Source organism: Rhododendron vialii, chromosome 9a (assembly GCF_030253575.1).
Source record: "Rhododendron vialii isolate Sample 1 chromosome 9a, ASM3025357v1".
Classification (NCBI taxonomy): domain Eukaryota; kingdom Viridiplantae; phylum Streptophyta; class Magnoliopsida; order Ericales; family Ericaceae; genus Rhododendron; species Rhododendron vialii.
The window spans coordinates 27,200,886-27,227,151 of record NC_080565.1 but is presented as its reverse complement, the minus strand read 5'-3'; the positions used below and the strand labels follow the sequence as shown (position 1 = coordinate 27,227,151).

Here is a 26,266-nt window from a genome sequence, read left to right as displayed (position 1 = left end):
GAAGATCAAAGCAGTGCAGTTCTCATCTTATGGGTGGCTCTACTCACCTTCTCCCTCATCGTAGCAATTATCATATTCCCTTGTGCAGATGGGATATCCAAAGACAAAGCCCCCGCAACCCACACCGGTGGTGCTACATGTGCCACCGGGTGCGGTGCAGCCTGCGGTGGCTGAAGTCAAAGCTCAACACTCAGTCTCCACCACAAGTTTTTACAACACCCGAAAGCAATCCAAAGGTGCAGAGCAGAACAAATGCACTTCCAAACTTTGTTCTTGTATTTGAATACAAACCAAATACATAATCGAGGGATTACTTTTCTTTGTATCTCTTAGTAATGTACTCAGTTTCAAATTTTTGTAAAGTTACAAATAGAGTTTTCGTCCACAATTCAAGTAACAACCACAGTATCTTGCAATTTATATTCCTTTATTTTTCCTTATTTCAGTCGATGAGATATCAATGCGGAATCTCTCTGGCGGTATTGGGATAAACATGTCTCTCAACTCCTCTGGAATTTCAAAATCTTCAAGCACCTGTGCAATTGCCATATGATGATGGAACTGTTCAGTTCCACAAATATACAGTAACACTAACAAAAAAGAAAGCTTCTGGTATGTAAACAGACCTTAAAAACCCCATCGATAATTCGACCACCCACAAGGAAGACAGTTCCTGCTCTTTTACATCCAGCAAGTGTCTCCACCATTTTCTCATAATCCCCACCATAATACTTCGGCTGGTAAGCAATGAAAGAATCATATGCCATACTTCAACATGTAACATTTACAATTGTAACTATAGGACCATGCCTAGAAGAGACGTCAGTGGCCAAGAAAGGAAAAAGAGAAAGACAAACGTTACACATTCTGTGAAGTAAAGCCAGGTCAAACATATTTACGGGTATGCAGTATTGCTTACATTGATTAGCCTCACTACTGTGCACGCACCAATCACAAAAGCACTGCCAGGAAAAAGTTCTGCTTTCTTATAAAAGTATGGCTGATTAGAAATAATCACCGTCTTCCCTGCATTTTTGACGTTACCATCCATTAGCTCAGTTCATTTTTTGACCGCACAAAGATAATCATCAGGCAACAGTTCCGTACACCAAATTATCTGAACTCAAGTAGTACAACTATCCAATTGTAATAATCCTACTCGAAAGGTCCAACTGGCTTGCAAAAAGCATCAAAACACGAAATTGCACAAAGTAACATTAATCAGTCTCACCAATTTTTTCAAATTGCTCGACACGATCTTTGATTTGAGAGACTGTCAATGGAGGTTTGTCTGCATTTACTGCTGATAACTCAAAGCAGGGATAACCATCTCCAAAAATGCTGCATAATGAAAAGTGTGCATGAGAAGGACCACACACGCTTTCTTAGGGTGTTGTAGGATACAAGATGGGCGCCTTAAACAACAAAAGTAGGAGTTTGGCATCTCAGAAATTACTTCAAAGACCTCGTTAGAGGATGAAAATTTTGAAAAAGTGAAATATGTCTGAAAGACATTTTCTCGTCACCTATAAAGACCTCTCCCTGCTGTTTCCTTCATACCCATCCCTCTATATCTAGAAAAACAAAAAGTTCTTTCCACATTATCATGGTTCCCAAATATAATTGTCTCCTGATGTGGTGAAAACCTGAAACTGAAATGACAAATTCAACTGGAAATGACTAATATATTTGTCCATGTGAATTAGAAAGTATGTCCTTATCTTCACGACTCATAATTCAACTGGATTCACAATTTGGAAAAAGTAAATTCCTACAAAAGTTCATCCCATTTGACAACTACGGGGACAAGCATGTCAAAACCATAAGTTTCCAGGAAGAGATGTGTGTACCTAGCAGCAACTTCCAAAAGCTTGACATGACCCTCGTGCAAAGGATTAAATGAACCAGATAAAATTATCTTCCTTTCCGTATCAGAAGTAGGCATCCCTGCAAAACATTTTCTTCATAAAGAAGATAAACAAAAAACAAAGTGTCACTTGAAGGTAGATCCAACACAATGGTAAAACCCTACCGGTTGAAAAGGGATAAACCTTAAAGCATATTTTCCCACTTAGAAGTTGCTCTAATTCTTGATTTTCATCAAAGTGCTCTTCACATTCGTCGGGAACTTCATCTTCAGTCAATTCTGAAACGAATGTTTCTGGAACTTTGCAAGCATCTGCAATGGCCTATAACAGTGGGGGGGGGGGGGGGGTGGTGTGGTGGGGGTGGTTAAACAAGCCCCAACAAGTTAAGGTATTAATGGCCAAGTATGATAAAAAAGAAGCTCCATCACAAATCAAACTACTCAACCAACTAAAACTTTTTACAAGTACAGATAAGAGAAATGGTTACCAACGTTATGAACTGACGAGTTGAATTTGCTTATGGTATTATAACCTGATAACTTGCAATTACCAATGCTGCCCAGACACTAACTTTCACTAGGTAATCACATTCACTCACCTCAGAATAAACTCTTGGGTTCTTATAACTTATAAGCCTATTTGTTGCAGCTATGCATAGTAAATGTCCTCAAAACCAAATCTGTTAAAGAAAGCCCCCACTTACTAAATTGGTACCATATCAGATGTTTGGGGTCGTACCAAAAACTTGAGTTCCTTTTGGATTTCCCCCTTGATCAATGACAACTGCAGTTCAACCACCGACTTGCATCCAACTTAAATAATCCTACTTACTCGCTGCATTCTGAATTAAAGTGGTACCGATCATCTAGGACAATTTTTCGGAGAGAAAATACTGTAAGTTTCAAAGATCACTGCTATTCTCATATATGATATGCTGAACACAATTAAGTACAAAATGAAAACAGCAGTTGAATGAAATCATATGTCTGCCAGTTTGCATTCTTGCTGTGCCAACCACAGCAGTATCTGTGTAGTTATACTAAGCTTCAACCTCCAGTGTGTACCATGGATAGGAACTCATTAGTGTACAACACACTCACAAGTCACACCTAAATCTGGGACTACTAGGCCCTATAAAAAGAATGAAATACTTTCAGTGATTCTTGAAATATGATTGATCATTAGAACAAGCCTAACACTGATGGATTTTCTGTGCCTATATCCAAGGGTGATTCGATTCACTTTAATTACTATGCAGGCTAATCACGGAATTAAGAAATCATCAAATAACTTCAATGGTCTGACCGCCAGGTTGATTTCCATTTTGAGTAGCACACTATAAAGACTAAACCCACACTAGCAGATGAGATTGAAAACACTAGAAGGGAAACTTCTAGCAAACTACAAAAACATGTCCATGTGTTTGTCCCACATTGAATTTTACGATAAATGTTGCTTTGCCGAAGACATTGACGATGAATTAGTATACATGCAAAGTTTCTTATTCTGAGATCCAGATAGGATTGGAATGAGGGTTTCCCATATGATTCTGCATATCAAAGTAAGCCTTCCTTGTATGTACACAATTTCAAAGACCACAAGCCATGTAGTCTAGAAGTTTCCCGAAATTAGAACAGGTATGTATTTCAGATGTTAAAGAGCGTAATCTTCATAGCGGTATCACACTATCATGAACAAATTTGTCTTTGAACAAGCATTTCAATGTATATAGAAGCATTCATTCCCCATGGATCACCCACCTTAAGTAAAACATGACTTGAAACCCTTTCTTCTTGCTCTCGATTTCGCAAACCCTGAATTAATTCATTACAAAGAATATAGCTGAATACTTCCACCCTAAATAAATAAAAAAATCGGAGTTCCAGAAAAGTAGAAAACAAGTAAAATCCCACTCATACGGTCATACCTTTGCCAAAGTAACTGTAGATATCCAAAGCCGGTTTGATGTTCTTGTTGACAAGTGAAACCTACACATGAAACAAGCCTGAATATTCATACACAAAATATATGAAATCAAATTTTCTAAACTAAGTCCAGAACATTTAAAAAGGGGTTGACTGCGACTTGATTATACTTATCTTCTTTTTGGGACTATTTTATATCATGTTTATAGCAGCTGAGATCAAAGCAGTTGTACTGAAGACATATCATGTTCCTAGATAGGCGTCGGAAATCACTGGTTCAGGTAGGCTCCAAATCCCTGGAACTGATGGATGACGGGGAAGGAAATCATTTGAGATTTGGGGTAGTGGAACGAGGATTGGGGGTTCGTAGAGAGTTGAGGGTCACCGAAATAGAACTGCTATGGCTGTGCTTAAACCTTGAGGATGCATCCTCTGGGTATGATAAGGACCTCGTGCGCAGCTATGGGGGTTTCGCCAGGAAAGTACAGGTGCGTCGACTCGTTACGGAAAAGGGTTTTCTTCTGAAGGTGGAAGTAAGAGACGACGGGAGGGTGTGGCAGGTGTTTGTGCCGGAGTTGAGTGGAAGCAGAGGGTGGGTGGTAGGGCTGTCCACAAACCCGACCGGACCTGAAAATAGACCCCATGGACGGTTCTGATTAGCCTGTTCGGTCGGGTTCGAGTCTGTAAGGTCGGATTTTTTAAACTGTCGATCGGGTGTCGGGTGTACCATATAAAATCTCGGGTGACCCAATCCGACCGACTAATTTTGTATAAAAGCAGAAAAAACCCCTAATTTCCCAAATCCCACTCCATTTGTTCGACGCTACTTCACTCCTCCAGACCTCCACTTCTCCTTCTCCCACGGGCCACAATCCACCCTCACTCCTCAGTCGTCGTCTTCGTCCTCAACGGCTATGGCGGCAGCTCCACCTCGTCCTCGCCGCAGTCGTTCCCAGCCGTCCACCCCGCCCGATTCCTCCTCCGCCGGCCGCCACCTCTTTCTCCGCCTCTCGGCCACTGTAATTTTGGAATTGAAAATATGATTTTCAGGAAAAAGGTGTAGATCTGTGATTGTGAATCGTGAGTTGTAATATTATGCTCTGAATCGTGATTGTGATCTGATCTGAGGTTGTGATTGGGTAGATCTGTGATTGTGTTTGTGATTTTGTGACTGTGTTTGTGATTTTGAACAACCCGACCCGAACCAATCAGAACTTGGTTCGGTTGGAACCTGACATGTGTTTCGGTCGGGCTCGGGTGGCTATTCACACAATCTGACTAAAGTAGGGTCGGGTCCAACCCGACCCGAACCCGACCAAACCCGCCCGATGGACAGCCCTAATGGGTGGATATCTCGAGGAAGTTTTGGGCATTCTGTGAATGGAGGCGGTCAGGAGGGATAGTCGATGGCAAATCCTTCTTGAATGTTGCGAAAATTGGTGGCTGGCCAGAGAATACGATGGCGGTGGAGAATGGAAGAAAACAGAGGGGCTGTGATGTAGATGTGAGGGTGGGTTCTACGCAAAAAATTGAGAGTTTTCTTGGGAGGTGTTTGGTGGGTAGAATGGAGAAAGGGGCTCTGGTGTTGCCGTCGGCCATGGAATTTCAACGGTGGGCCCATAAATCTTGGAAGGTGACTGCGGGGGTTCAGGTTTCGGATGTGGGAGGCCGTTCCTTTTTATTCATGTTGCCGTCGATGGAGGAAGCTCAACGGGTCTTGAAGGGGAGTTGGTGTTTTGTAGGAAGAAGAGTGGTGGTCTCCTGTCGAATGTTGTGTCAAAAAGAGGGATGATAGCTCAGAGGTGTGGGTGAAAATTCTAGGGCTACCATTACAGCTCTGGGATTTTGAAGTGTTCCGAGCAATTGGCGACTATTGCAAGGGATTTCTGTTTGTGGACAATGAAACGAAACAACGAACACATATGCGTTGGGCTAGGATTGCTATTCGGGCGTCACCAGATTCTATTCCGGTGACGGTAAAGATTACTTTGGGGGGCTGGTTGTGTGAGGGACTGATTTCACTGTGATCTTCTTGAACCTTCTTCTCTCTTTTATGGATTGCGGAAGTACTGAGCTGATCTTGTGTACCTGTAGAACCGGGGGGTGTTCTTCCGGGAAGAAGCTCCGACGAACAAGTCAGTAAGTGGAAGAGAAAGAAGTTTTGTAAGAAATTTGCTAGGGGAGAGATGAGAGTAGTTGAGAGAAAAGATCTGATCCTTGCCCTAGAAGGGGCACTCTTCTATTTATAGGCAAAGAGGTAGAGTGTTGCACAGTCTGATTTTGCAACCCACGTGCTTTGTCACGTTCGGATGACGTAACATGTCAGGAGCATTTAATGAACGTCGCTTCTTGGAGATTGCAGAGCCGCGTTTTGTTAATGTCAGACAAGTCACATCAATCAGAGATGTCACCTCGGTTATCAGAAAAGACAACCCACATATTATCAGAAGCTTCTAGAAGATTCCACAAAGACGGTGCTTAACACTATTCCGAGCAAACACATTACCAGATGCTTAAAGTCCAACCGAGCGTAAACAGCTTCCACCGAGCAATGGAAAGTTTACTGAGTAAAAAGGACTTCACCGAGCGATGGGAATATTTCCCAAGCAAAGTTAGTATCAATCGTCTGGCTATACTTAGCAAGCTCAGCAAGACGCTCAATGGCCCGTCTATTGTCCAGAAAACATGTGATGTCAAATGTAAAAATATGTTCTGACCAACAGACGAACTGAGACAACTGAACGATGAATCCAGAGTGATATCACCCCTATGACCCTTTTGAACCTTTGGATATTTCGGCCCACTACAGGTTGTTCGAAGTACCTCTGTGGATTGAGAAGGGTTCGAAAGTTTGTTTCAACCTGGTTTGGGGGTTGTTAATGGTGGTATGGAGGTGGTTGTTAAAAGATCAGAAGGCAGTGCTATGGTGGGAGGAAGGACGGAGAAGACACGTGGAGGTTACGCGAGTGTTGCGAGTGGAGTTCAGCGTGGGGGTTGGTACGGACCAGGACAACATTCTAATTTTGAATTGCATAATGGTGGTGGGTATGGGCCTAGACTTGGTATGAGTGGCCCTAAGGCTAAGGTGAAAGTGGGCTTCAAAAGTGGAGCTGTTGGAGGGTTCAAATCAGCCCATATCAGTAAAAAGAATGGGCCTGATTCTAAGTGGGCCTTTCTATTTAAAAGACCAGTCCAGACCAAATTGGTAGAGATTAAAAATAAGAAGTGGGTTTTGAGAGGGGATCCAGGTGGGGGTCCAAATCATAAAGGAATGCCAGATTCAGAGAGGAATTTTTCTGGTTTGTGCAACGATGAAAGACCACGGTTTTCCTCTTCGTCCAATCTTTCTCTCGACGTCGCTAAAGAAGTTGACAATGGAGGATTTTCTTAGGCGGCAGTGGACTGCAGTGAGGTGTGTATGATTTCTGAACGCTCTTCTCCTTCTCCACCCTCTTCTTTTTCCTTTTTGGACGAAAAGGGCTCTTGTTCGTCAATCAGTGGGTTTTCAGTGTTGGATGGGTCTGTTTTGGTGGAGAATTTTCTGGTGGGTAGCGAGGATAAGGTGGGTGATGTGGGAGATTCTTGCGGTGATGGAGGTGTTTATTCAAGGGGGGTGATTTGGGTTTGGGCAGGGTGTCTAGGGGTTGTTTTTTTGATGTAGAGGGGGGAGTGCGAGCTTTGTGGGGCTGGAAATAGTTCCTTTTTCCGGTTTGAATCGGAGGGAAGTTTTGGCGTGGGATGTTGCAAATGAGGAGGAGTTAATCATTTGGGGTGGGTGCATGATTTAGTTGATGACTGGCTGACAATGAGTAAGGGGTTGCCCAATCCGTTGGCGGTAAAGGAGCCTGAACGAGCATTGAAGGAGGGAGATAATCTGGTACTTGGAATGTCTCAAGCGGAAGTCTCTAAATGGGTTCTAAAGAGAATTAATGGCTTCAGTAAATTCTTGAGTGTTTCTTTTGATGGTTTTGAAGATAGAACGATGCAGTTATTCTCGGAAATTGAAGAAAAATGGAAGAAAGGGGGCAGCATCAGAAGTTAAAAAGGGAAGAGCACTGTAAGCAAAGGAGTTAGAGAATTAAAAAGGTTACAGAATTCTATTAACTATGAGGTCGCAAGAAGGTGGGAGAGGGAGGTAGCGTAGGGGTGGAAGGAGTTAATCTTGTATCTTTCTATGAAGATTAAAATCCTTAGTTGGAATGTGAGAGGATTGAATGCTAGGGAGAAGAGGATGGTCATTAAATCTCTTCTTCAGGAATGGAAGGCAGATGTGGTCTGTCTTCAAGAAACTAAGTTAAAGGAGGGTTCGAGGGAGAAAATTAAGGAGATTTGGGGGAGCCGTTGGGTAGAGTGGATCCATCTAGATGCGTGTGGGGCAGCAGGGGGGATTTTGTTGATGTGGGATACTAGAGTGGTGGAGAGAATTGATGTGGAGTATGGTGTTTTTTCAGTGTCCTGTTTGTTCAATACAGTGGAGGGTGATATTGAATGGGCTATCACAGGAGTTTATGGGCCAGTGGTTAATGGCCATAGGGTGGATTTGTGGGAAGAGCTTTTAGCGGTAGCATTTCATTAGGCGTTCCGTGGTGTGTGGGGGGAGATTTCAATGTAGCTCGGTTCCCGCATGAAAGAATGGGATGTAATTCTATTTCGCGTAACATGAGGAGATTCTCAGATTTTATCAATGATTTGGAGCTTGTAGATCCGCCTCTAAATGGTACTAGATTCACGTGGTCCGGGAATCTGGATGATAAATGTATGTCTCGCATTGATCGATGCTCGATCTCTTCATCTTGGGAGGAGCTTTGCCCGGAGCTGATTCAGCCTGCGCTTCCAAGACCTACCTCAGATCATGTCCCAATTTTATTAGACAGTGGAGGGATTTGTCGTGGAAGGACCCCTTTTCGGTTCGAGAATATGTGGTTGTTGCCCGAGGGCTTCTTGGAAAGAGTGGGCGAATGGTGGAATAGTTATGAGGTAGTGGGGAAGCCAAGCTTTGTCTTAGCTAAGAAGCTCAGATTGTTAAAAAAGGATTTGCGAATATGGAATACCGAGGTCTTTGGGAAATTGGCTGTTCAAAAGGCTAAGGTGGTTGATGAGATTTGTCGTTTGGATATGGAGGAGCAAGTTCGGGATTTAAGGGAGGAAGAGAAGGTTCTGAGAGCCAAGGCAAAAGATGAGTTTGGAACAATTGCAAAGTTTGAAGAAATTAGTTGGAGACATAAATCTAGAAACTTGTGGTTAAAAGAGGGAGACAAAAATACTCGATTTTTTCACAGAATGGCCAATTGTAATAGGAGAAAGAACTTTATTGGAAAGATCAGGATTGACAATAGTATTCTGGAGGAGGAAGAAGAGGTAAGAACAGGTATTGCTAACTTCTACGCCAGTTTGTTCAAGGAGGAGGGAGTGTATCGGCCTCGAGTTGATAATTTGGAGTTCGAATCTATTTCGAGGGAGGAGGTTCATTGGTTAGAGAGACCGTTTGAGGAATCAGAAGTTCTTCTTGCTCTTAAATCGTTGAATGGAGATAAAGCGCCCGGTCCAGATGGTATGTCTTTAGCCTTTTTTCAACATTGTTGGGGAGTGGTGAGAGGGGAAGTGATGGGCATGTTCCATTATTTTTGGAGGTTTGGAGAGTTTGAAAAGAGTTTGAACGCGTCTTTTGTGGCCTTGATTCCAAAAATAGGAGGCGCGGAGGACATCAAGGACTTTAGATCTATCAGTTTACTTGGGGGAGCATATAAGTTGTTGGCTAAAGTGATGGCAATTCATTTGAAGAAGACGGTAGGGAAGGTTATGTGCGAAGCCCAAAATGCTTTTGTTGAAGGTAGGCAAATTCTTGATGCATCTCTAGTTGCTAATGAGTGTGTGGATTCGAGATTAAAGAGCGGAATTCCTGGTATCATGTGTAAGTTGGATATTGAGAAGGCTTATGATCATGTTAACTGGGACTTTTTGATCTATATTATGCAATGGATGAGGTTTGGAGAGCGGTGGAGGAAAGGGATAAAATTTTGCATCTCATCTGTTAGCATGTCAGTCTTGGTGAACAGTTTTCCAGCCGTTTTCTTTTAGACTTCTAGAGGATTGCGTCAAGGCGATCCCCTTTCCTCCCTCCTTTCCATGACCATTTTGGTCATGGAGGTGCTAAGTATGATGATTCGGAAAGTAATTCTAGGGGGATTCTTGAAAGGTGTTGAAGTTGGGAGTGCAGACGGTGAGGGGTTGATGGTCTCTCATATTCTTTATGCCAATGACACGCTCGTGTTTTGCAATGCGGAGGCAAAAAAAATGGGCCATCTCAGATGTGTTCTTTTGTCCTTTGAGGCTGTGTACGGCCTTAAGGTGAACTTGGGAAAGTCAGAAATGATTCTGATTGGGGTGGTTGAGGATATTGGTGCTCTTGTTCAGATTTTGGGTTGTAGGTTGGCGTCTCTCCCATCGGTGTATCTTGGTTTGCCTTTGGGATCATCTTTCAAATCTAAGTCTGTGTGGGATTCGGTTGTAGAAAGATTTGAGAAGAGAATGGCAGGTTGGAAACGCCAAGATATGACAAAAAGAGGTAAAGTTACTTTGATTAAAAGCTCCCTTTCAAAACTGCCCACTTATTTTATGTCATTGTTTACCATTCCGGTTTCGGTGGCAATGAGGTTAGAAAAGATTCAAAGAGACTTTCTATGGAACGGCGTGAGGGATGAGGTCAAATGTCACCTCGTTGACTGGGATATAGTTTGTGCTCCCATTAGAGAGGGAAGTTTGGGTGTGAGGCGCTTAAAGTTTTTCAATCACGCTTTGTTGGGCAAATGGCTTTGGACATTTGCGAGTGAAATGGAGCGATGGTGGAGGAAAGTAGTTGCTGCGAAATATGGTTCCGTATGGGGAGATTGGTCGTCTTTGGGTGTGAGATTGCCTTATGGGGTGTCATTGTGGAAGGGGATTATGAATGGGTGGGATGCCTTCGTAAAGAACACCCATTTTTTGGTTGGTGATGGGAGAAGGGTAAAGTTTTGGGAGCATGTGTGGTGTGGGGAAGTGACCTTGTGGGAAGAGTTCCCGAGTATTTTTAGTTTGGCTAGCGACACAGATGTTAATGTTTCCGAGTATCTCCATTTTCATGAAGGAGCTACAATTTGGGACATCCGTTTGCGAAGGGATGTGAATGAGTAGGAGGAAGAGGCTTTGATGGCGTTGCTTTCTAGAGTGTATGGTCTCCAAAGACTAAGAGGAGGAGAGGATTAAATTCGGTAGAATTTATGCAAAAATGGCTCCTTTCGGGTGAAATCCTATTATGAATCTTTTTTTGGAAGGGGTACTTCTTTTCCTTGGAAAGCAATCTGGAAGACGAAGTCGCCTTTAAAGGTGAGTTTTTTTGTTTGGTGTGCGGCTCAAGGCAAGACTCTTACCATTGATAATTTGATCCGAATGCGAAGAATCATTGTCAATTGGTGTTGTACGTGCAAAAGAGATGCGGAGTCGGTTGATCATCTCCTCATTCACTGCCCGCTGGCTTGGGAGCTTTGGACTATGGTTCTTTCTTGGTTTGCTATGCAATGGGTCATGTCGAGAAGTGTGATGAAACTCTTAATCGCTTGGAGAGTTGCAAAAGTTGGAAAGAGGCGGAAGCAAGTTTGGTTTTGATCCCTCTTTGTCTAATGTGGATCATTTGGCGAGAAAGAAATTCAAGATGCTTTGATGGGGTGGAAAAACCTTTATATAGAATCAAAAGTTTTTTGGTGAATAGTTTGTTTAGTTGGGACAAGAGAGAATGTGATCCTTCTCTTCACCAATTTTTAGATTGGTTTGAGCTTTTCTTTTCTCTTGGAAGTGTATAAGGCTTTTTTGTCTCGTGGCCTATTTGTATACGGGCGGCATTCCCTTAATGCCTTCATCTATATAATTATTTACTTATCAAAAAAAAAAAAACATTTAAAAAGGGGTATTAAATTATAGCATACATTCATTCTAAGGCCAACAGCGCCCATGCCAGAATCTTACACTAGCCCAGGGCCTAGGAAAAAGTACACTATCGAATGAACTCTTATAATGGCTAGTCTGATTGACGCAAAAGAACCCAATTTTTTTTTAGGGAAGTAAAGCATCCAAATGAGAAGCACACAAAGCACTCATTACAGGAAAGCTATAGTCTCTAGGGTTCAAAGCCTCTCTACAAGCTACATAATCTGCCTTCAAGTGTTAGACAGTGTAGCAGACTGAAGGACCCGCCATCTCCCAAATCCAAATAAATATCCAAGATCCTTCCTTAGCATCCAGTAAATCATCAATAGCTCAAAGGTTAAGGTAGATAATGCCATCAGACATGGAAATGATTGAACCTTGAAAACTAGAAGAAAAATTAGAGCCACAATGTTGGATTCAATGACAGAAAAGTAAAGTGGACGTAGACTTGCCATGGTTATGCAGAAATTGCCTTCAATGCCTAGAGCAAGGGTTCACCAAAATGAATTAAACAATGTTGACAAAATTAAGGATTTAAGTATAAGAGGTTTCTGAAAAAACACACTAATACTTGAAGCCACATAATGAAAGCAAGCAGAACCCACATAAATTCTTCACTAAAATAACCAAGGAATGCATAACTTGATTAATCCCCCAAGTCAATTTAACAATTCATGCAGTGGCACCAAAAAAACTAAAGTTTCTTGGATTTCCCTGCAACCAAAGTTTTGACACTGTACTACATCCATATATAGCAATGACATCAATGACACATAAAAAGGAATTCCAAGTATATGGAACCGGCAGACAGGCTGTCATGCTATCAATTTAGGGAACGGAGGAAATGACATTATGAATTGGACGGAAAATAACTACTTCTGAAATAATCTATAGCTTCACATGAGCAGAATGATTAACAATACCTAGCAAAAAAAAAAAGAAAAAGAGAATGACTAACAATACTTAGCAAAAAAAGAATAACAATACCTGTGGTCTCCGAGTTTTGGGCGTGAGGTAGCCAAAGAACCAGTAAAACCAACACCTAGAACTGGGGAACCTATTAGAATCATCATAAAAAACAAATTTTAGAACCTGATTAGTGATAGCAGCACACGTAAATGTGTGTTACTTTCTAACTTAATGTTTTCAGCTACAAGGTAATTACTAATTAGACAGCTTGGACATCTTAGTGGTAACTATGTCACAAACATCAAGATCTCTGAAGGCCTGCCGCCTCCTAGAAGTGTTCAAGTTTAACCATAGAAAATGAAGATGCACATTGTGCAATGCAAATACTTAGATGATTGAGGTCGGACGAAGACCTTACCAAAAAAATCCGACAGTTCAGCTCGCAGAGTGGCCTTGATCGTAGAGCAAAAAGTTTTCCAGCCAAGATTTCCTAGAAGTCTCATTAATTAACCTATCTCCCACTATTATGAATGCATCCCTACGATTGAGCGTCGTAGCTTTACCCTTAGCCTTAGTTGGATTCACCCTTAGCCTTAGTTGGATTCAAAAGGTGTGGGCTTTTAAAACTTGTAGTCTAGTTCTAATCAGGCTTCACAAAAACAAATTTAACTGATTATGTTAAGGGAGTCGGGAGCCAATTATTTTCTAGATTCTGGATTTCGGATTTCGATTGCAGATTACAGATTTTTGGACATTTTTCTCTCAAGAGAACAGGGACGGGGCTAGTAGTGGGCAAAGTGTTTAGATAACAATGCGTAGAATATATATAGCGGAAAATGTGGAAATGGGAAATCTATGATCCAATAATGAATGAGAATAAATTCTTTACACCGCCGGTGAAAACATTTGTTTCCTCCAAATCAATTACATTGCGCCACGTTGCAAAACAGTGGTCCCAATCAATAAAACATGGCGATGTGGCGCAATATAATTGATTTGGAGGAAACAAATGTTTACACCGGTGGTGTAAAAAATTTAGTCTCTGAATGAATTGGCCAAACACAACTAGTCTTTCCAATCTTAGACACAAAATATCAGTGTAAATTTGCGACGCGAACGAAACAAACGACTAATCCAAAGTAAAAAATACGAGATGGACCTGGTTTAGAGATCTTGAGAGCGCGATTGTAAGCGACTAGCGCCATTTCCTCAGCGGTTTGACGACTGACAAATTGATTAGGAACCTACAAAAATAAAATAAAAAAGCACATACCCCAAAATTAGGTATTAATGAGAACATTAATCAACGAATCGACGTCTCAAATTGATCAATAGAAAAGGTAACCTTGCCGAGTAGTTGGATCATCGACATTCTGGAGTACGGAATAAGACATTCGAGAACCGTGTTCGAAGCTCCAGGAACGGACATCAGCATACCTAGCGCCTGCTTTGAATTTCATTTGCTCATTAAATATGTAAGTATGCAGTGGCGTGTTTACATGTAGAGAGAGAGAGAGACCTGAGAAGCTCCGCCGGAGAGATGGAGGACAGCCTGGGTAGGACTTGAGTGTATGGCTTCTACAAGAGCTCGGATGCATCCGTCCGTCATGAGTGTCGACGACGATCGGAGGACACGATCGGAGTCTCTTCTTCACCGTGACGGCGTCGTTGTATGCCCTCGATTGGCTGAGCCGCTGAGTGTTGTTTGTTTCCCTTCCAAGGGTGAATTGCTCTGATAACCCTTCTGATCCTCCGAAATCGCACTGGGATCCTTCTATTATCTGGAAATACTAGTATTCTCCCTCGGTTAGGAAGACTATGCATTAGTTAGGAACGCTGCTACAAGTACAGCAGGTTGTGTACAGCAGCCACGCACAGATCGCTTTTGCGCCCGTCTTGGACTCCGCAAAAATGATTGGAGTCGCTCATTTTGTTCAAAATACTTCGTTTAGGGTCCCCTGTAAAAAATCATCTCAATCCGATATCGGAATGGTGTTTACAAATCATCCAACTTTGCTTCAAAATTTAGGCGCGGCTGCTGTACACAATCTGCTGTACCTGTAGCTTTACTGATTAGTTAGGGAGTTTTTTTGTTTTTTTATCCCCCAAACTATGCACATTTTTTCTACTTAGTTCCTAAATTATCAATTTGACAATTTTATCCCCTTAACTACTATACCGTTACCTACTTAGTCCAATAGATAACGGAGGTTAGGAATTTGGACAGAAAATGTCATGTAAGGCCTTTTTAAGACCCTGTAGAGCAGATACTTGATTATGAGAGTCTTAGAGATAAAAATTAATTATGACCATTTAAAATAAAATGATCAGAAAAAGAAAAATAAGACCTTTGCACCGGTTTCAACAGATTAAAAATTAGAATACTTAGTTTTGTAACCATATTTTTTAGTATATATAAACCATCTAAAAAAATTAAGTGCTCGGATTTTCAATCCGTTTGGAACGGTACGAATATCTTATTTTTCTGATCATATTATTCTAAAGAGTCGTGATTAATTTTTATCTCTAGGGTTATCATAATTAAATATCTGTTTTTAATTTAGGACCCTATAGAGCAAATACTTAATTATGAGAGCTCTAGAAAGAAAAATTAATTATAACCTTTTAGCATAAAATGATCAAAAGAATAAGATCTTTACACCGGTTCACACGGATTGAAAATTATAGCGCTTAATTTTTAACCATATTTTTAATATATAAACAGTCTAAATTATATATAAAGAACTCTATCTTTTTTTTAAAAAAAAATGTAGTATGTGTTAGTCTCTATAAAATGACATGTAAAATTCTAATATATGAACCTTGTCAAAAAATTAAGTACTCAAATTTTTAATCAGTTTAAATCGATATCTTATTTTTCTGATCATTTTATCTTAAAGGGTCATAAATCTTTATCTCTAAGACTCTCATAATCAAGTATCTGTTTTACAGAGTCCCAAATAGGGCCTTACGTGACATTTTCCGTCTAAATTTCTAATTTCCGTTATCTATTGGACTAAGAAGGTAATGGTATGATAGTTGATGGGAAAAAATTATCAAATTGATAGTTAAAGAACTAAATAGAAAAAATGTGAATAATTTAGGGGATAAAAAAAAAAAAAAAAACTCTTAGTTAGGCTTGGCCAAACAGAAAAACAAAATGTTACTACTAGCAACAGTTGTAACATCCCTCAAGTCCAACATTGTGGGGTGGGTAATTTGTAGATTAGTGGTATTAACCGGTATGTGACAAAATGCACTCTATCTACATCTACGTTTGAGCTACTATTTTTGAGGTAACGTTTAGATATTTAATTTTATTATTTTGGTTATTAATTATTTCTAAATATTCTGCTTTGAGTGCCATTTGTTTTGGCAAGTTTTCTTTTATTATCTAGTATTGAGATTTGAGATCAAATCTTTTGATTTTGGTAATATTCAAGTAGCAATTCATCAGGATTCAGCTTCCTGTTTTGTTGATTCCTTTTCGGTCTTAAGTTTTTAGTATAAAATAAGTTGTAGGGTGACATTAAAATGGAGTTGTTTTTTGAATTAAAGAAAAATTTAGAGTTTCTCATTATCGTGTGTTCAAAGAGGTAGTACCTCTAGTTCATACATATTTGTGTTTATGTTTCAAAGAGAGAATCTTTAACATAAGCAAATTCGTGATCTCTTCTTGCAAATAGTTTTGTAAAAGGAGGCTGCGCTGCATCAGTTGGTATCAGAGCTCTCGTTCCAATCCTGACTATGGGCGGAGGATGTGCTGGAAGTCGAGGTGGAAGAGGAGGTCATACAGCGTATGTTAATGAAGTCTATGAGCGAGATGAAGTTGTTTGAGATGCTCGAATGGAGGAAGGGTTTCAATGGCTAAAAGCGGAACTTGAGACGGTTGTGCAACGTCTTGAGGCTTTAGAAGTTGCAAACTAGCCTCGCCGTCGTCCGGTTCAACCTCGGTTTCCGAAAGAGGAGAAGATGTCGGATGATGTTTCTATCTCCAAACCTTTGGTTGGTAATCATCAGACGAGGAGGAGGACAATGGTGAATGAAGCTACCATTGAATGGTCATTCACATCAAATATTATTCCAGATCCAGTTGTGGATTGGAGTAAACCGCCAATTTTTTATGAAGAATCGGTGGAGAATATTACAAAAGAAAAAAAATCAGAAAATATTGGGAAAAAAAGTTGTTACCATGCTTGAAAGTGGTGAGATTGGTTGGGGTAATCAATTTGAAGATTTTTTTTGGGAATATACTGAATCCGTCGTGAAGAAGAATATTTTGATTGCGTACTTAGAGCAAGTTGTGACAAACAATTTTGCTTTTATTTTTCAAGACTCTTCTTTACAGTTTTGGTTCGAAAAAATTAATTTGAGGTACAAGCTTGATACAGACAAGGTTCGGCGTATTCAACTGTATAAACTCGAGGACGAGTTTCTTCAAGACGGGGAGAATGATGCAGAATGAAAATTGTTTATTATTTAAGAAATAGATATTTAATTTTATTATTTTGGTTATTAATTATTTCTGAACATTCCGCTTTGAGTGCCATTTGTTTTGGCAAGTTTTCTTTTATTATCTAGTATTGAGATTTGAGATCAAATCTTTTGATTTTGGTAATATTCAAGTAGCGATTCACCAGGATTCAGCTTCCTATTTTGTTGATTCCTTTTCGGTCTTAAGTTTTTAGTATAAAATAAGTTATAGGGTGACATTAAAATGGAGTTTTTTTTGAATTAAAGAAAAATTGAGAGTTTCTCATTATCGTGTGTACAAAGAGAGAGTCTCTAGTTCATACATATTTGTGTTTATGTTTTAAAGAGAGAATCTTTAACATAAGCAAGTTCGTAATCTCTTCTTGCAAATAGTTTCGTAAAAGGAGACTGCGCTGCATCAGTGTTCCAGTTTTGTAAAAAAAGAACTTTTAGAAAATGAAGGTAATTTTAAGCTAAAAAATTATGTGTTTACGCAAATAATTTTTCTACCAATATGGATCTTGTTTGATAGATCTCTAACGGTGCAAAAAAAATTAAAATTTTATTTTTTATTTTTTTATTATATTTGAGCTTGAAATTACTTTTTTTTTTGAAAAAATTAAAGAAAGTTGAAAAAGAAAGTGGAACGGCACCTAATTAGGATTCAATAAGAAGAGGCTGTTTCCCTTGGTTTTTTGCATATAATTTTGTTAGTTTACTTTACCTCACTATAGCTCGATCTATTTCACATCTAATATATGGTCTTATGCTATTATACTTTATCCTTTTCAAGTTACATAAATGAAATGGAGAACACAACGGTCTTACCAACAATTTATCCAAACAGGTGACGATTTATCCAATCTCACATGTTGTAAATGACAAATAAACTGTCGATGACTATATTTGCATTAAATAAGAAACACGACATATTTTTTAACATGTAAGCTGCTCATGTCAATTTCGTACTTCCTTCGTCACCTCATGTAATACCCCCATACACACACTAGAGTGTGTAGTGTGTGTGGGACCCACCACTCATGTGAGTGGTGGGTGTGTGTTTGGGTGTGAAAATGGGTGTGGTACTAGCACCACTCATACTTAAAACTATTAACTGTATTTCTTTTCTTTGGCTCAACCATATACTTCAATGCTGCAAGAAGAATAGATTATTCGGAAAATATTACAATACGCACCACTTATTTAGGTATGTATCATATGCACCCTCAAAATATTATGAATTATAAAGAAAATATTATGAATTGTATTGCTAAAAAATTATGATTTTTTAATATAAAAGTTACAAGATGCACCAAAATATTATGAATCATAATGAAAATATTACGAATCGTATTGCTGAAAGATTATGAATTTTAGAACAAAAGTTGCGAAACACTTTAAAATATTATGAATAAATCATAAAATATGACATATGGTACACAAATTTAAGATGTGTGTATTATAGATTTTTCCAAAAACCAAATATTACAACAATGGGAATCCAATTCCATCAAACAAGATAGTATGATGGTATACATCATCCTTTGAGATACTCTTCTTATCCACAATCCCCGATTATCCCAAGGAACCAACGGTGGCCTAGATAAATAGAGTAGAACTCTATTTTATACACTACTCTACCACATACCTATGAGTCTATGACCAAGTACATAAACAAACTGTATAGGGAACTAGTGAGGGACCAATCTGTTTATATGGAGTACTAACAAGAAGTGTATAGGCTTACAGGAGCCGGGCGGGTAAACAAGTACCGCCACGTGGTTACCTACTCGGCACCCAAAAATTTGTCGGCTTCCAGAACTAAACCCTACCCACGTATCGTAACACTGTCCTTCAGGAATCAGGATAGAGATATGCTAGCTTTATCTACATGCATGTACTGTGCAAGGAACTCCTCAATTAATTAAGCCATGATCAATCACTGATTTTCACTTCTGAGACTTTCCTACAATAACTGCACTGATTGGCTGGCTTCCACCTTTTCCCTTTGTTCTGCATTTTGCATACAGTAGAGAATCTTGATAAGGCCTTGATTAATCAAACGCGTACTTTGAAGTTCAATAATTACATGGGTTTTTTTCCTGTGCAGAAAGCAAGGGTGTACAGTAGAATGTTATGTAGTATTTTGTTATATTAAATGCTACGCGTAATTTGGCACATGTTACGCATGTTTTTGGTTAGTTACGAAAGGGGTATATCTGAAAAGTATATGGTAATAGTTTTGGAGAATGATACTCATAAATTTGGTGCCTGTTACGGGTGGTGTTTTTAGTAGAGATCGTACACATATTTTCTGATTCGCTAGTTATGCATTTTTATGGTATAAATTACGTATTTTTTGGGGTTGAAGTTTTGAATAAGGGTGTATGGTACACCTCACAATAGTTACACATTTTTTTTGTTGGTTACGCTTTTGTGTGTGCACGCTAATACATTTTTTTGTATGTACCATATTCTTCTCCTTTTTTATGTGCTGATGGATTTAGTATTATTCGCTCACCTAAACTCCAGTGGATTCGTGAAGGATTAAACTTCTCCAGCGGAATACTAATGCTTGGATTTTTTTTTTTTCCCGGTGAAAGTCGTTAGTGTTAGTTGTAATTAATGAGGCAAAAACACTAGTTGAATGCATAGGATTTACATGGTGCCTACTAGCGTAAAGAAATTCGTTTTCAGAACTCGGTCAAATGTACATTTCGATTCCACGATTGGTAAAAGAAATCTGTTTCATTTATCAAACATTTGAGTCAAATGACTGAAGATATTCTCCGTGATGCACGGAGGTTTATTATTCCAAGTTAGAAATTTAATTGCAATGGGTCCTTCTACTGCATGCCTCTAATCGCGCTGAAACCAAAGTCTTGAGAAAACCAAAGTTTGGACTCCGAAGTCCAACTTTTTATCGTCCTATTCATGCCAAGTCTTGGAGAAGTTTTTGGGTTCCAGCAAGTACCACACATGTGGTACGTGATACTCCGTCGACAATTCTAGCTGTTCATACATGTTTTGAACAATCCGGATTTTAGAGAGACAAAAAGAGGAGAGAGTGGTTGGGTGAGGGGAGAGAGAGAACAAATCTAAACCGTCCAAAATAAATGAATTTAGTGATTCTTTGGCAGAAAGCATAAAAAAGGACAAAAGAAAGAAGCTATGAAATAAATGTAAAAGAAAAAAACAAAGGCAAAGATGGTTGGCTCCTCCATGAACAAACTTTGTTTCCACCGTCGTCTAGCTAGCTTAGATGTGGGCCATGTGGCTTTGCACTTTGTTACTATATGCTGGTCATCTCTCATGGCTGGAGGTGGGGCTCCTCTCCAAATTAAAAAATATGACAATGATAATTCGTATGTTATAAGCGGAAGCGCGAACGTGAAAATATCTTTGAATCACATGTTATTATAGTACTAAAATTCGCAAGAGCGGGGATCAAAAGCGCAGGTGCAACGTGAGAATTTTTTGAGAACGAGAGCGCAAGGTATTTTGAAGAATTTCGTAAGGGCCAGACTCTTGTAGCTAGCCACCACCTCAGGCTACCACCCACAGTGGATTCTGATCTTGTTTTGTATCCATTTTTCTGAGATGGAAAAAGGAATCCCATTCCTCTTTTTTCCCCTGTATATATATATAGGTAAAGAGTCCAACCCCAAAGCAACAACGTGGGGCTACTCGATCTGTTGATGGTTCACATGTCAAACTATCGCCAAACTTTATCGTTTCCTTCCCCATTATATATTATGAGAGATTATTATTCAGTATCCTTAGGGAATCGCATGCCACAAGCCTCTTCCCATCGCACATTGTTGTGGGGCTTTCATACTCGGTCTTGGGTCCTGCAGAAGTGTGTGGTTAAAAAGAGACTTGAGACAAGACATTACGTGGCGGTGTCCCGAAAGGATTGAATGATTTTTCCCATTAGATACTATCTCGATATATAATTTTCAGGCCCACACTTTCAGAGAGGCCACACAGCTCACATAGTCACAGGCATGGCAGACACATCCCCAACTTTCTGTTTACACACATATGGTTGGACAATCACACGGTGGCCGTTTCACTGGGCCCTAACAAATAGAAGTCGTTTCAGGAAAATTGTTGGGTGGTCCTCAAGCATGGCCTATCCCAGCCCTGCCAACATGATATTTTCCATCATAATTGATGTTCTCGAAGACTTTTATAAAATGAATGTCACCGGTCACCAAAAATTTGCCGAAGAAGAGCACGAGGGTCCATAAGAAGACCTCCAAACCCAAAGTGGGATTTGAGAGGATATATATGAATGCACAACAATTGCAAAATAATAGAGAATTCACGACTAAGAATGTGAATCCTGGATTTTGTGTGGTGGCTAAAAGTGCTAGAATATAACCATACGTTGAGAAAATCTGATGATTTTCAATCCATTTTCTCTACACTATTGTAGTTGATTCTCTCTGCACTATAATTGTTGATACAGACCCAACTTGAGGAACGAGAGGTGACCGACTCTCAAATTTTTTTCGAAACCCCTTTAGTTGTAATGTTGGTTACATAATATTGGGATATCTCATATTCGTGGTGATAATTTTAATCTTGATATTGAATCACGGACTTCAAACATTCTTTACTTTCAGGCCACTGGATGGTTTGTTTGATAGTATTAATTTTAATGTCCTGAAATTAGTCAATGTTCACGAAATGCTCGGGACAAACCGATTATAAAAAAAAAATCTTGATATTGAAGAGTAGAAAATACATCTGTTACAGACCTTTCAGTGCACGTACATTTGCTTCCCAAATATTAGAATCCTGCAGCCGTTTAGAGGTCAAAGTTAGCATGTGGGGTGATGATCAACAGTCAAACAGTCCTATTCTCTAATGAACTTTAATATTAAGACCCATAATCATCATATCACGTCCCCTTAACGGTTCAACTCCATAAAAACACTCCTCACCCTCGGATGTGGTGACTTTTCCTGCTCTTTTATCTATAACCGTTAGATGATAATCTCACGATAAATTTCCAAAAAAATTGAAGTGGATGTACCGGGGGTCGTTGGAGTTGAGTTCTATTCACCCTCCATTTAATGGGGTAAATATTACATTCCTTTTTATTGGTTAAAAAATGGTGTGGATCCCACAACAAAGTGATGTCATGTTTACCAAAAAATATATTGCACGGGTAGAATTCACACCATTTCAATCAATAAGAAGGATGATAATGTTCACCCTTTTTTAAGAAAGGTGAAAAAAATTGCACTGGGGGTTGGCCTATACAGAATATTTACTCCGGCGTCAAATGAAACCTCTGCTGGTAAACGGTGAATTTATAATTTTCAAATTAATTAATTAAAATATGTATAAACTGGACCGAACACCTCCTTGTAAAAAAAATACACCATTGTAATAGATTCTCTTTCCTACTTGCTTTTTCCTCTTTTCTAGTCTTTCCCCATCTCTTTCTAATTTTTAATGGTAACATTCTATTTTCCCAAGGTCTTGTTGCTTGGCTGAAACCCACTTTACCTTTCTTCAACACTTTCCTCTCTCCCATTACTGTCAAAGCTTTCATACACTCTCTCTCTCTCTCTCTCTCTCTGCAACTCCGCTGCTCCTCTTACCTCTCTCTGCATCACTTGGTTGTATGACTGAGGAAAGGTAAGCACTTGACCGTTACATTTTTCTATCTTCTGGGAGATGTTAGCTTTAGTTTTGTTAATTTTAGTTCTCTCCAACGCTCAACCTCTAGTGTGTTCCTTGAATGGCGAAGGATTTGCTCTTTTATCATTTAAACAGTCCATTAAAGGAGACCCAGGAGGGTCTTTGAACAACTGGAACTACTCTGATGAAAACCCTTGTTCTTGGAATGGGGTGACATGCAAAGATCAAAGAGTTGTTTCTGTTAGCATCCCAAAGAAGAAACTCTCTGGGTTTCTTTCTTCTTCTCTTGGATCTCTCTCTGAACTTAGGCATGTTAATTTAAGGAACAATGAGTTCTTTGGAACATTACCTGTTGAGTTATTTGGAGTTCTAGGCCTGCAAAGTTTGGTCCTTTATGGAAATTCCTTATCTGGGTCTATCCCTCCTCAGATTGGGAACCTCCAATACCTCCAGAACTTGGATTTGTCCCAAAATTCCTTCAATGGGTCGTTACCCACAACTTTGATTCAGTGCAAGAGATTGAGAACCCTTTATCTCAGTCAGAACAACTTCACTGGTTCTCTGCCTGATGGGTTTGGGGCTAGTTTGGTTTCCCTTGAAAACCTGGACCTTTCTTTCAATAAATTCAGCGGTCCGATCCCAAATGACATGGGAAATTTGTCTAATCTTCAAGGAACTGTTGATTTGTCCCACAATTCGTTTAGTGGTTCAATCCCAGCTAGCCTTGGTGACCTTCCTGAGAAAGTCTACATTGATCTTACGTATAACAATCTAAGTGGACGCATACCCCAAACCGGTGCTCTTATGAACCGAGGACCAACTGCTTTCATAGGAAATCAAGGTCTTTGTGGCCCTCCTTTGAAAAATCCATGTTCACCCGATACACCTGGTGCGAATTCGCCTTCCTCGTACCCTTTCTTGCCAAGTAATTACCCGCCCCAGAATACCAGTGATAATGATGGAAAAAGCGGTAGCGGAAGTGGGCTTAGTAAAACTGCTGTAATCGTCATTGTTGTAGGTGATGTAGTTGGAATTTGTCTGATTGGGCTGCTGTTCTCGTACTGCTATTCACGAGTTTGCCCGTGTAGCAAGAGAAATGGTGAAAACGGTTATGGTTTTGAGAAGGGTGGAGGGAAAGGAAGGAGAGAGTGTTTGTGCTTCAGGAAGGATGAATCGGAGACTTTATCAGAAAATGTGGAGCAATATGATCTGGTACCGTTGGATGCACAGTTGGCTTTTGATCTCGATGAGCTTCTGAAAGCATCAGCTTTTGTCCTGGGAAAGAGCGGTATTGGGATTGTTTATAAAGTTGTGCTTGAAGATGGGCTTACATTGGCTGTTAGAAGATTGGGAGAAGGCGGTTCTCAGCGGTTTAAAGAATTTCAGACCGAAGTGGAAGCGATTGGGAAGCTAAGGCATCCTAATATCGTTACTCTTAGAGCCTATTACTGGTCTGTCGATGAGAAGCTGCTGATCTATGATTTTATACCTAATGGAAACCTTGCAACTGCAATTCATGGTTAGCTTCACCAAACCTTCTCTCCCAAAGTTTTGTTTTTATTGTTTCTTAGTACTCCTTATGGATCGAGTTTTGTGCTGAAAACTTCTTCCAAATGATGTATCGCTGACATTTCTGAAATTACAACCTGCAATGTTGGTAGTTTCACTTCAAATGAAAGGACTGCGGCACAAAAGGCCATTCTTTGCGAAAATCCTTTAGTAAAGGGTTACTTTAATATCGTTATCCTTGTCATAATTGAGTGCATAAGAGATCTTATGGTTTTTGCATTGTACTTTTGGTGACCTGTGTAATGCTTTTGTAGTTTTGTTTATTTGATCTACTCGGGTGTTTATTTGACAGGGAGAGCTGGAATGACATCCTTTACACCACTTCCATGGTTTGTCCGTCTGAAAATAATGAAAGGAGTGGCAAAAGGTTTGGTGTATCTGCACGAGTACAGTCCCAAAAAATATGTCCACGGAGACCTGAAGCCGAGCAATATACTGCTTGGACCAAATATGGAGCCCAAAATCTCCGACTTCGGACTTGGGCGCCTTGCTAATATAGCGGGTGGGTCCCCAACCCTACAATCCAGTCGAATGGCATCTTCTGAGAAACCACATCAAAGGCAAAAAAGCAACGTCTCATCAGAAGTCACGGCATTCAGTTCGGTTGCAAACATGGGATCCTACTATCAAGCCCCTGAGGCACTAAAAGTGGTGAAACCGTCACAGAAATGGGATGTTTACTCGTACGGGGTGATCTTACTAGAAATGATTACTGGGAGAACGCCCGTAGTCGAAGTGGGCACATCGGAAATGGGCCTTGTCAACTGGATTCAGCTGTGCATCGAGGAGAAAAAACCTCTTGGGGATGTTTTAGACCCCTTCTTGGCGGATGACGCGGACAAGGAAGAGGAAATCATCGCGGTTTTGAAGATCGCAATGGCGTGCATACAGAGCAGCCCTGAAAGGAGACCCTCAATGAGGCATATCTCTGATGCCTTGGAAAGACTCGCTGTGTCGAGCATTGAATAGCTTCTAGCCGAGAAATATCGTCGATTGATTAGAGGGCTTAAAAAGTCGATCCAATCAGAAATTTCAGCAGAAACACGACCGGAGGGCTTAAAAAAGATCGATCAATCAGAAATTTCAGCAGAGACACGACCACGGGCGATGCCGGGGGAGATGATGTGAGGGAAGATGTTGAGTACTATTTCATTTGCTTAGGATTCTCTTTTCTCATTGTAGAAAGTCTAAGTTAAGTTTTCTTTTTTTGTTGGGAACTGGGTTTGTATTGGTGCATTTCAAGAAGAATGTCTTCTTCTTCTTGCTCTTATTTGTAGGCCATTTGTCTGTTTGTTGTTTCTGTTTAAACTGATTTGATGGTTTTGTTGTTTTCCATGCCTGTGCTTAGCCTTGTTAGCTAGGAAATAAACAAATTGGGGGCTGATATATTTAGACTATTAAACTTGTGAAAGCTATCCATAGATGGCTATGGCAGTTTTTGGTGGGGACCATGGTCCCATGTATCCCCTGGACTAATTTGCTTTAGAGATGTCAATTATATAAAACTGTGATGCTGTTCTTGTGGTAATTGATCAAGTGCTAAAAGCTCAATTTATCTTAGTTCAATTCAAGAAAGATTCATATCCATAGAAGGATGGCAAGGTTATGGGGACCAAGGATATGATTACAACTCATTTAAGAAGCGCACAGCTCGATTAATCTAAGGTTTAATCTCTCCCTCATTGTCGGATGTTTTTCGACATCCATCTGCATTGTTCAGGGACTATGCTAATATAGCGCGTCATTGCGTTCATTTCGTGATTGCTCAATCGCATGTTGTAATTTGGTATTATGTCCGCTTGATACTTGAACAAAAATAACCAGGGAAACTAATCAACCCAACATGACAGGAAATATTGGCAGGTGAGTGAAGGCCTGAGAAATGAGAATCATGGCAGTCGTACG

General features: G+C 40.0%; 2 protein-coding genes across 2 annotated transcripts; one reads left to right on the top strand and one right to left on the bottom strand.

The window, feature by feature from the left end:
• Window positions 1–258: 258 nt before the first annotated feature.
• LOC131302100 (uncharacterized) lies at window positions 259–14,429 on the bottom strand. The gene is made up of 12 exons (XM_058328722.1): window positions 14,181–14,429; window positions 14,007–14,105; window positions 13,821–13,905; window positions 12,740–12,809; window positions 3,796–3,856; window positions 3,629–3,682; window positions 2,033–2,189; window positions 1,851–1,947; window positions 1,232–1,341; window positions 920–1,026; window positions 627–737; window positions 259–534 (listed from the first exon to the last, which is right to left on the bottom strand). The coding sequence occupies exons 1-12, from the start codon at window positions 14,268–14,270 to the stop codon at window positions 418–420; spliced, it is 1,158 nt and encodes a 385-aa protein (XP_058184705.1). The 5' UTR covers window positions 14,271–14,429; the 3' UTR covers window positions 259–417.
• Window positions 14,430–22,562: 8,133 nt separating this feature from the next.
• Window positions 22,563–25,696, top strand: LOC131302099 (receptor protein kinase-like protein ZAR1). Its single transcript, XM_058328721.1, has 2 exons — window positions 22,563–24,311; window positions 24,654–25,696. The coding sequence occupies exons 1-2, from the start codon at window positions 22,829–22,831 to the stop codon at window positions 25,328–25,330; spliced, it is 2,160 nt and encodes a 719-aa protein (XP_058184704.1). The 5' UTR covers window positions 22,563–22,828; the 3' UTR covers window positions 25,331–25,696.
• The last annotated feature ends 570 nt before the right edge of the window (window positions 25,697–26,266 follow it).

Excerpts from the sequence above, each read along its gene's own strand:
- LOC131302099 (XM_058328721.1), top strand. The coding sequence starts at position 22,829 with ATGTTAGCTTTAGTTTTGTTAATTTTAGTTCTCTCCAACGCTCAACCT. Across the intron at positions 24,312-24,653 it reads CCTTGCAACTGCAATTCATG|GGAGAGCTGGAATGACATCC; the intron begins GTTAGCTTCACC and ends TTTATTTGACAG.
- LOC131302100 (XM_058328722.1), bottom strand. The coding sequence starts at position 14,270 with ATGACGGACGGATGCATCCGAGCTCTTGTAGAAGCCATACACTCAAGT. Across the intron at positions 12,810-13,820 it reads TCTCAAGATCTCTAAACCAG|GTTCCCCAGTTCTAGGTGTT; the intron begins GTCCATCTCGTA and ends TGATTCTAATAG. Across the intron at positions 2,190-3,628 it reads CAAGTCATGTTTTACTTAAG|GCCATTGCAGATGCTTGCAA; the intron begins GTGGGTGATCCA and ends CCACTGTTATAG.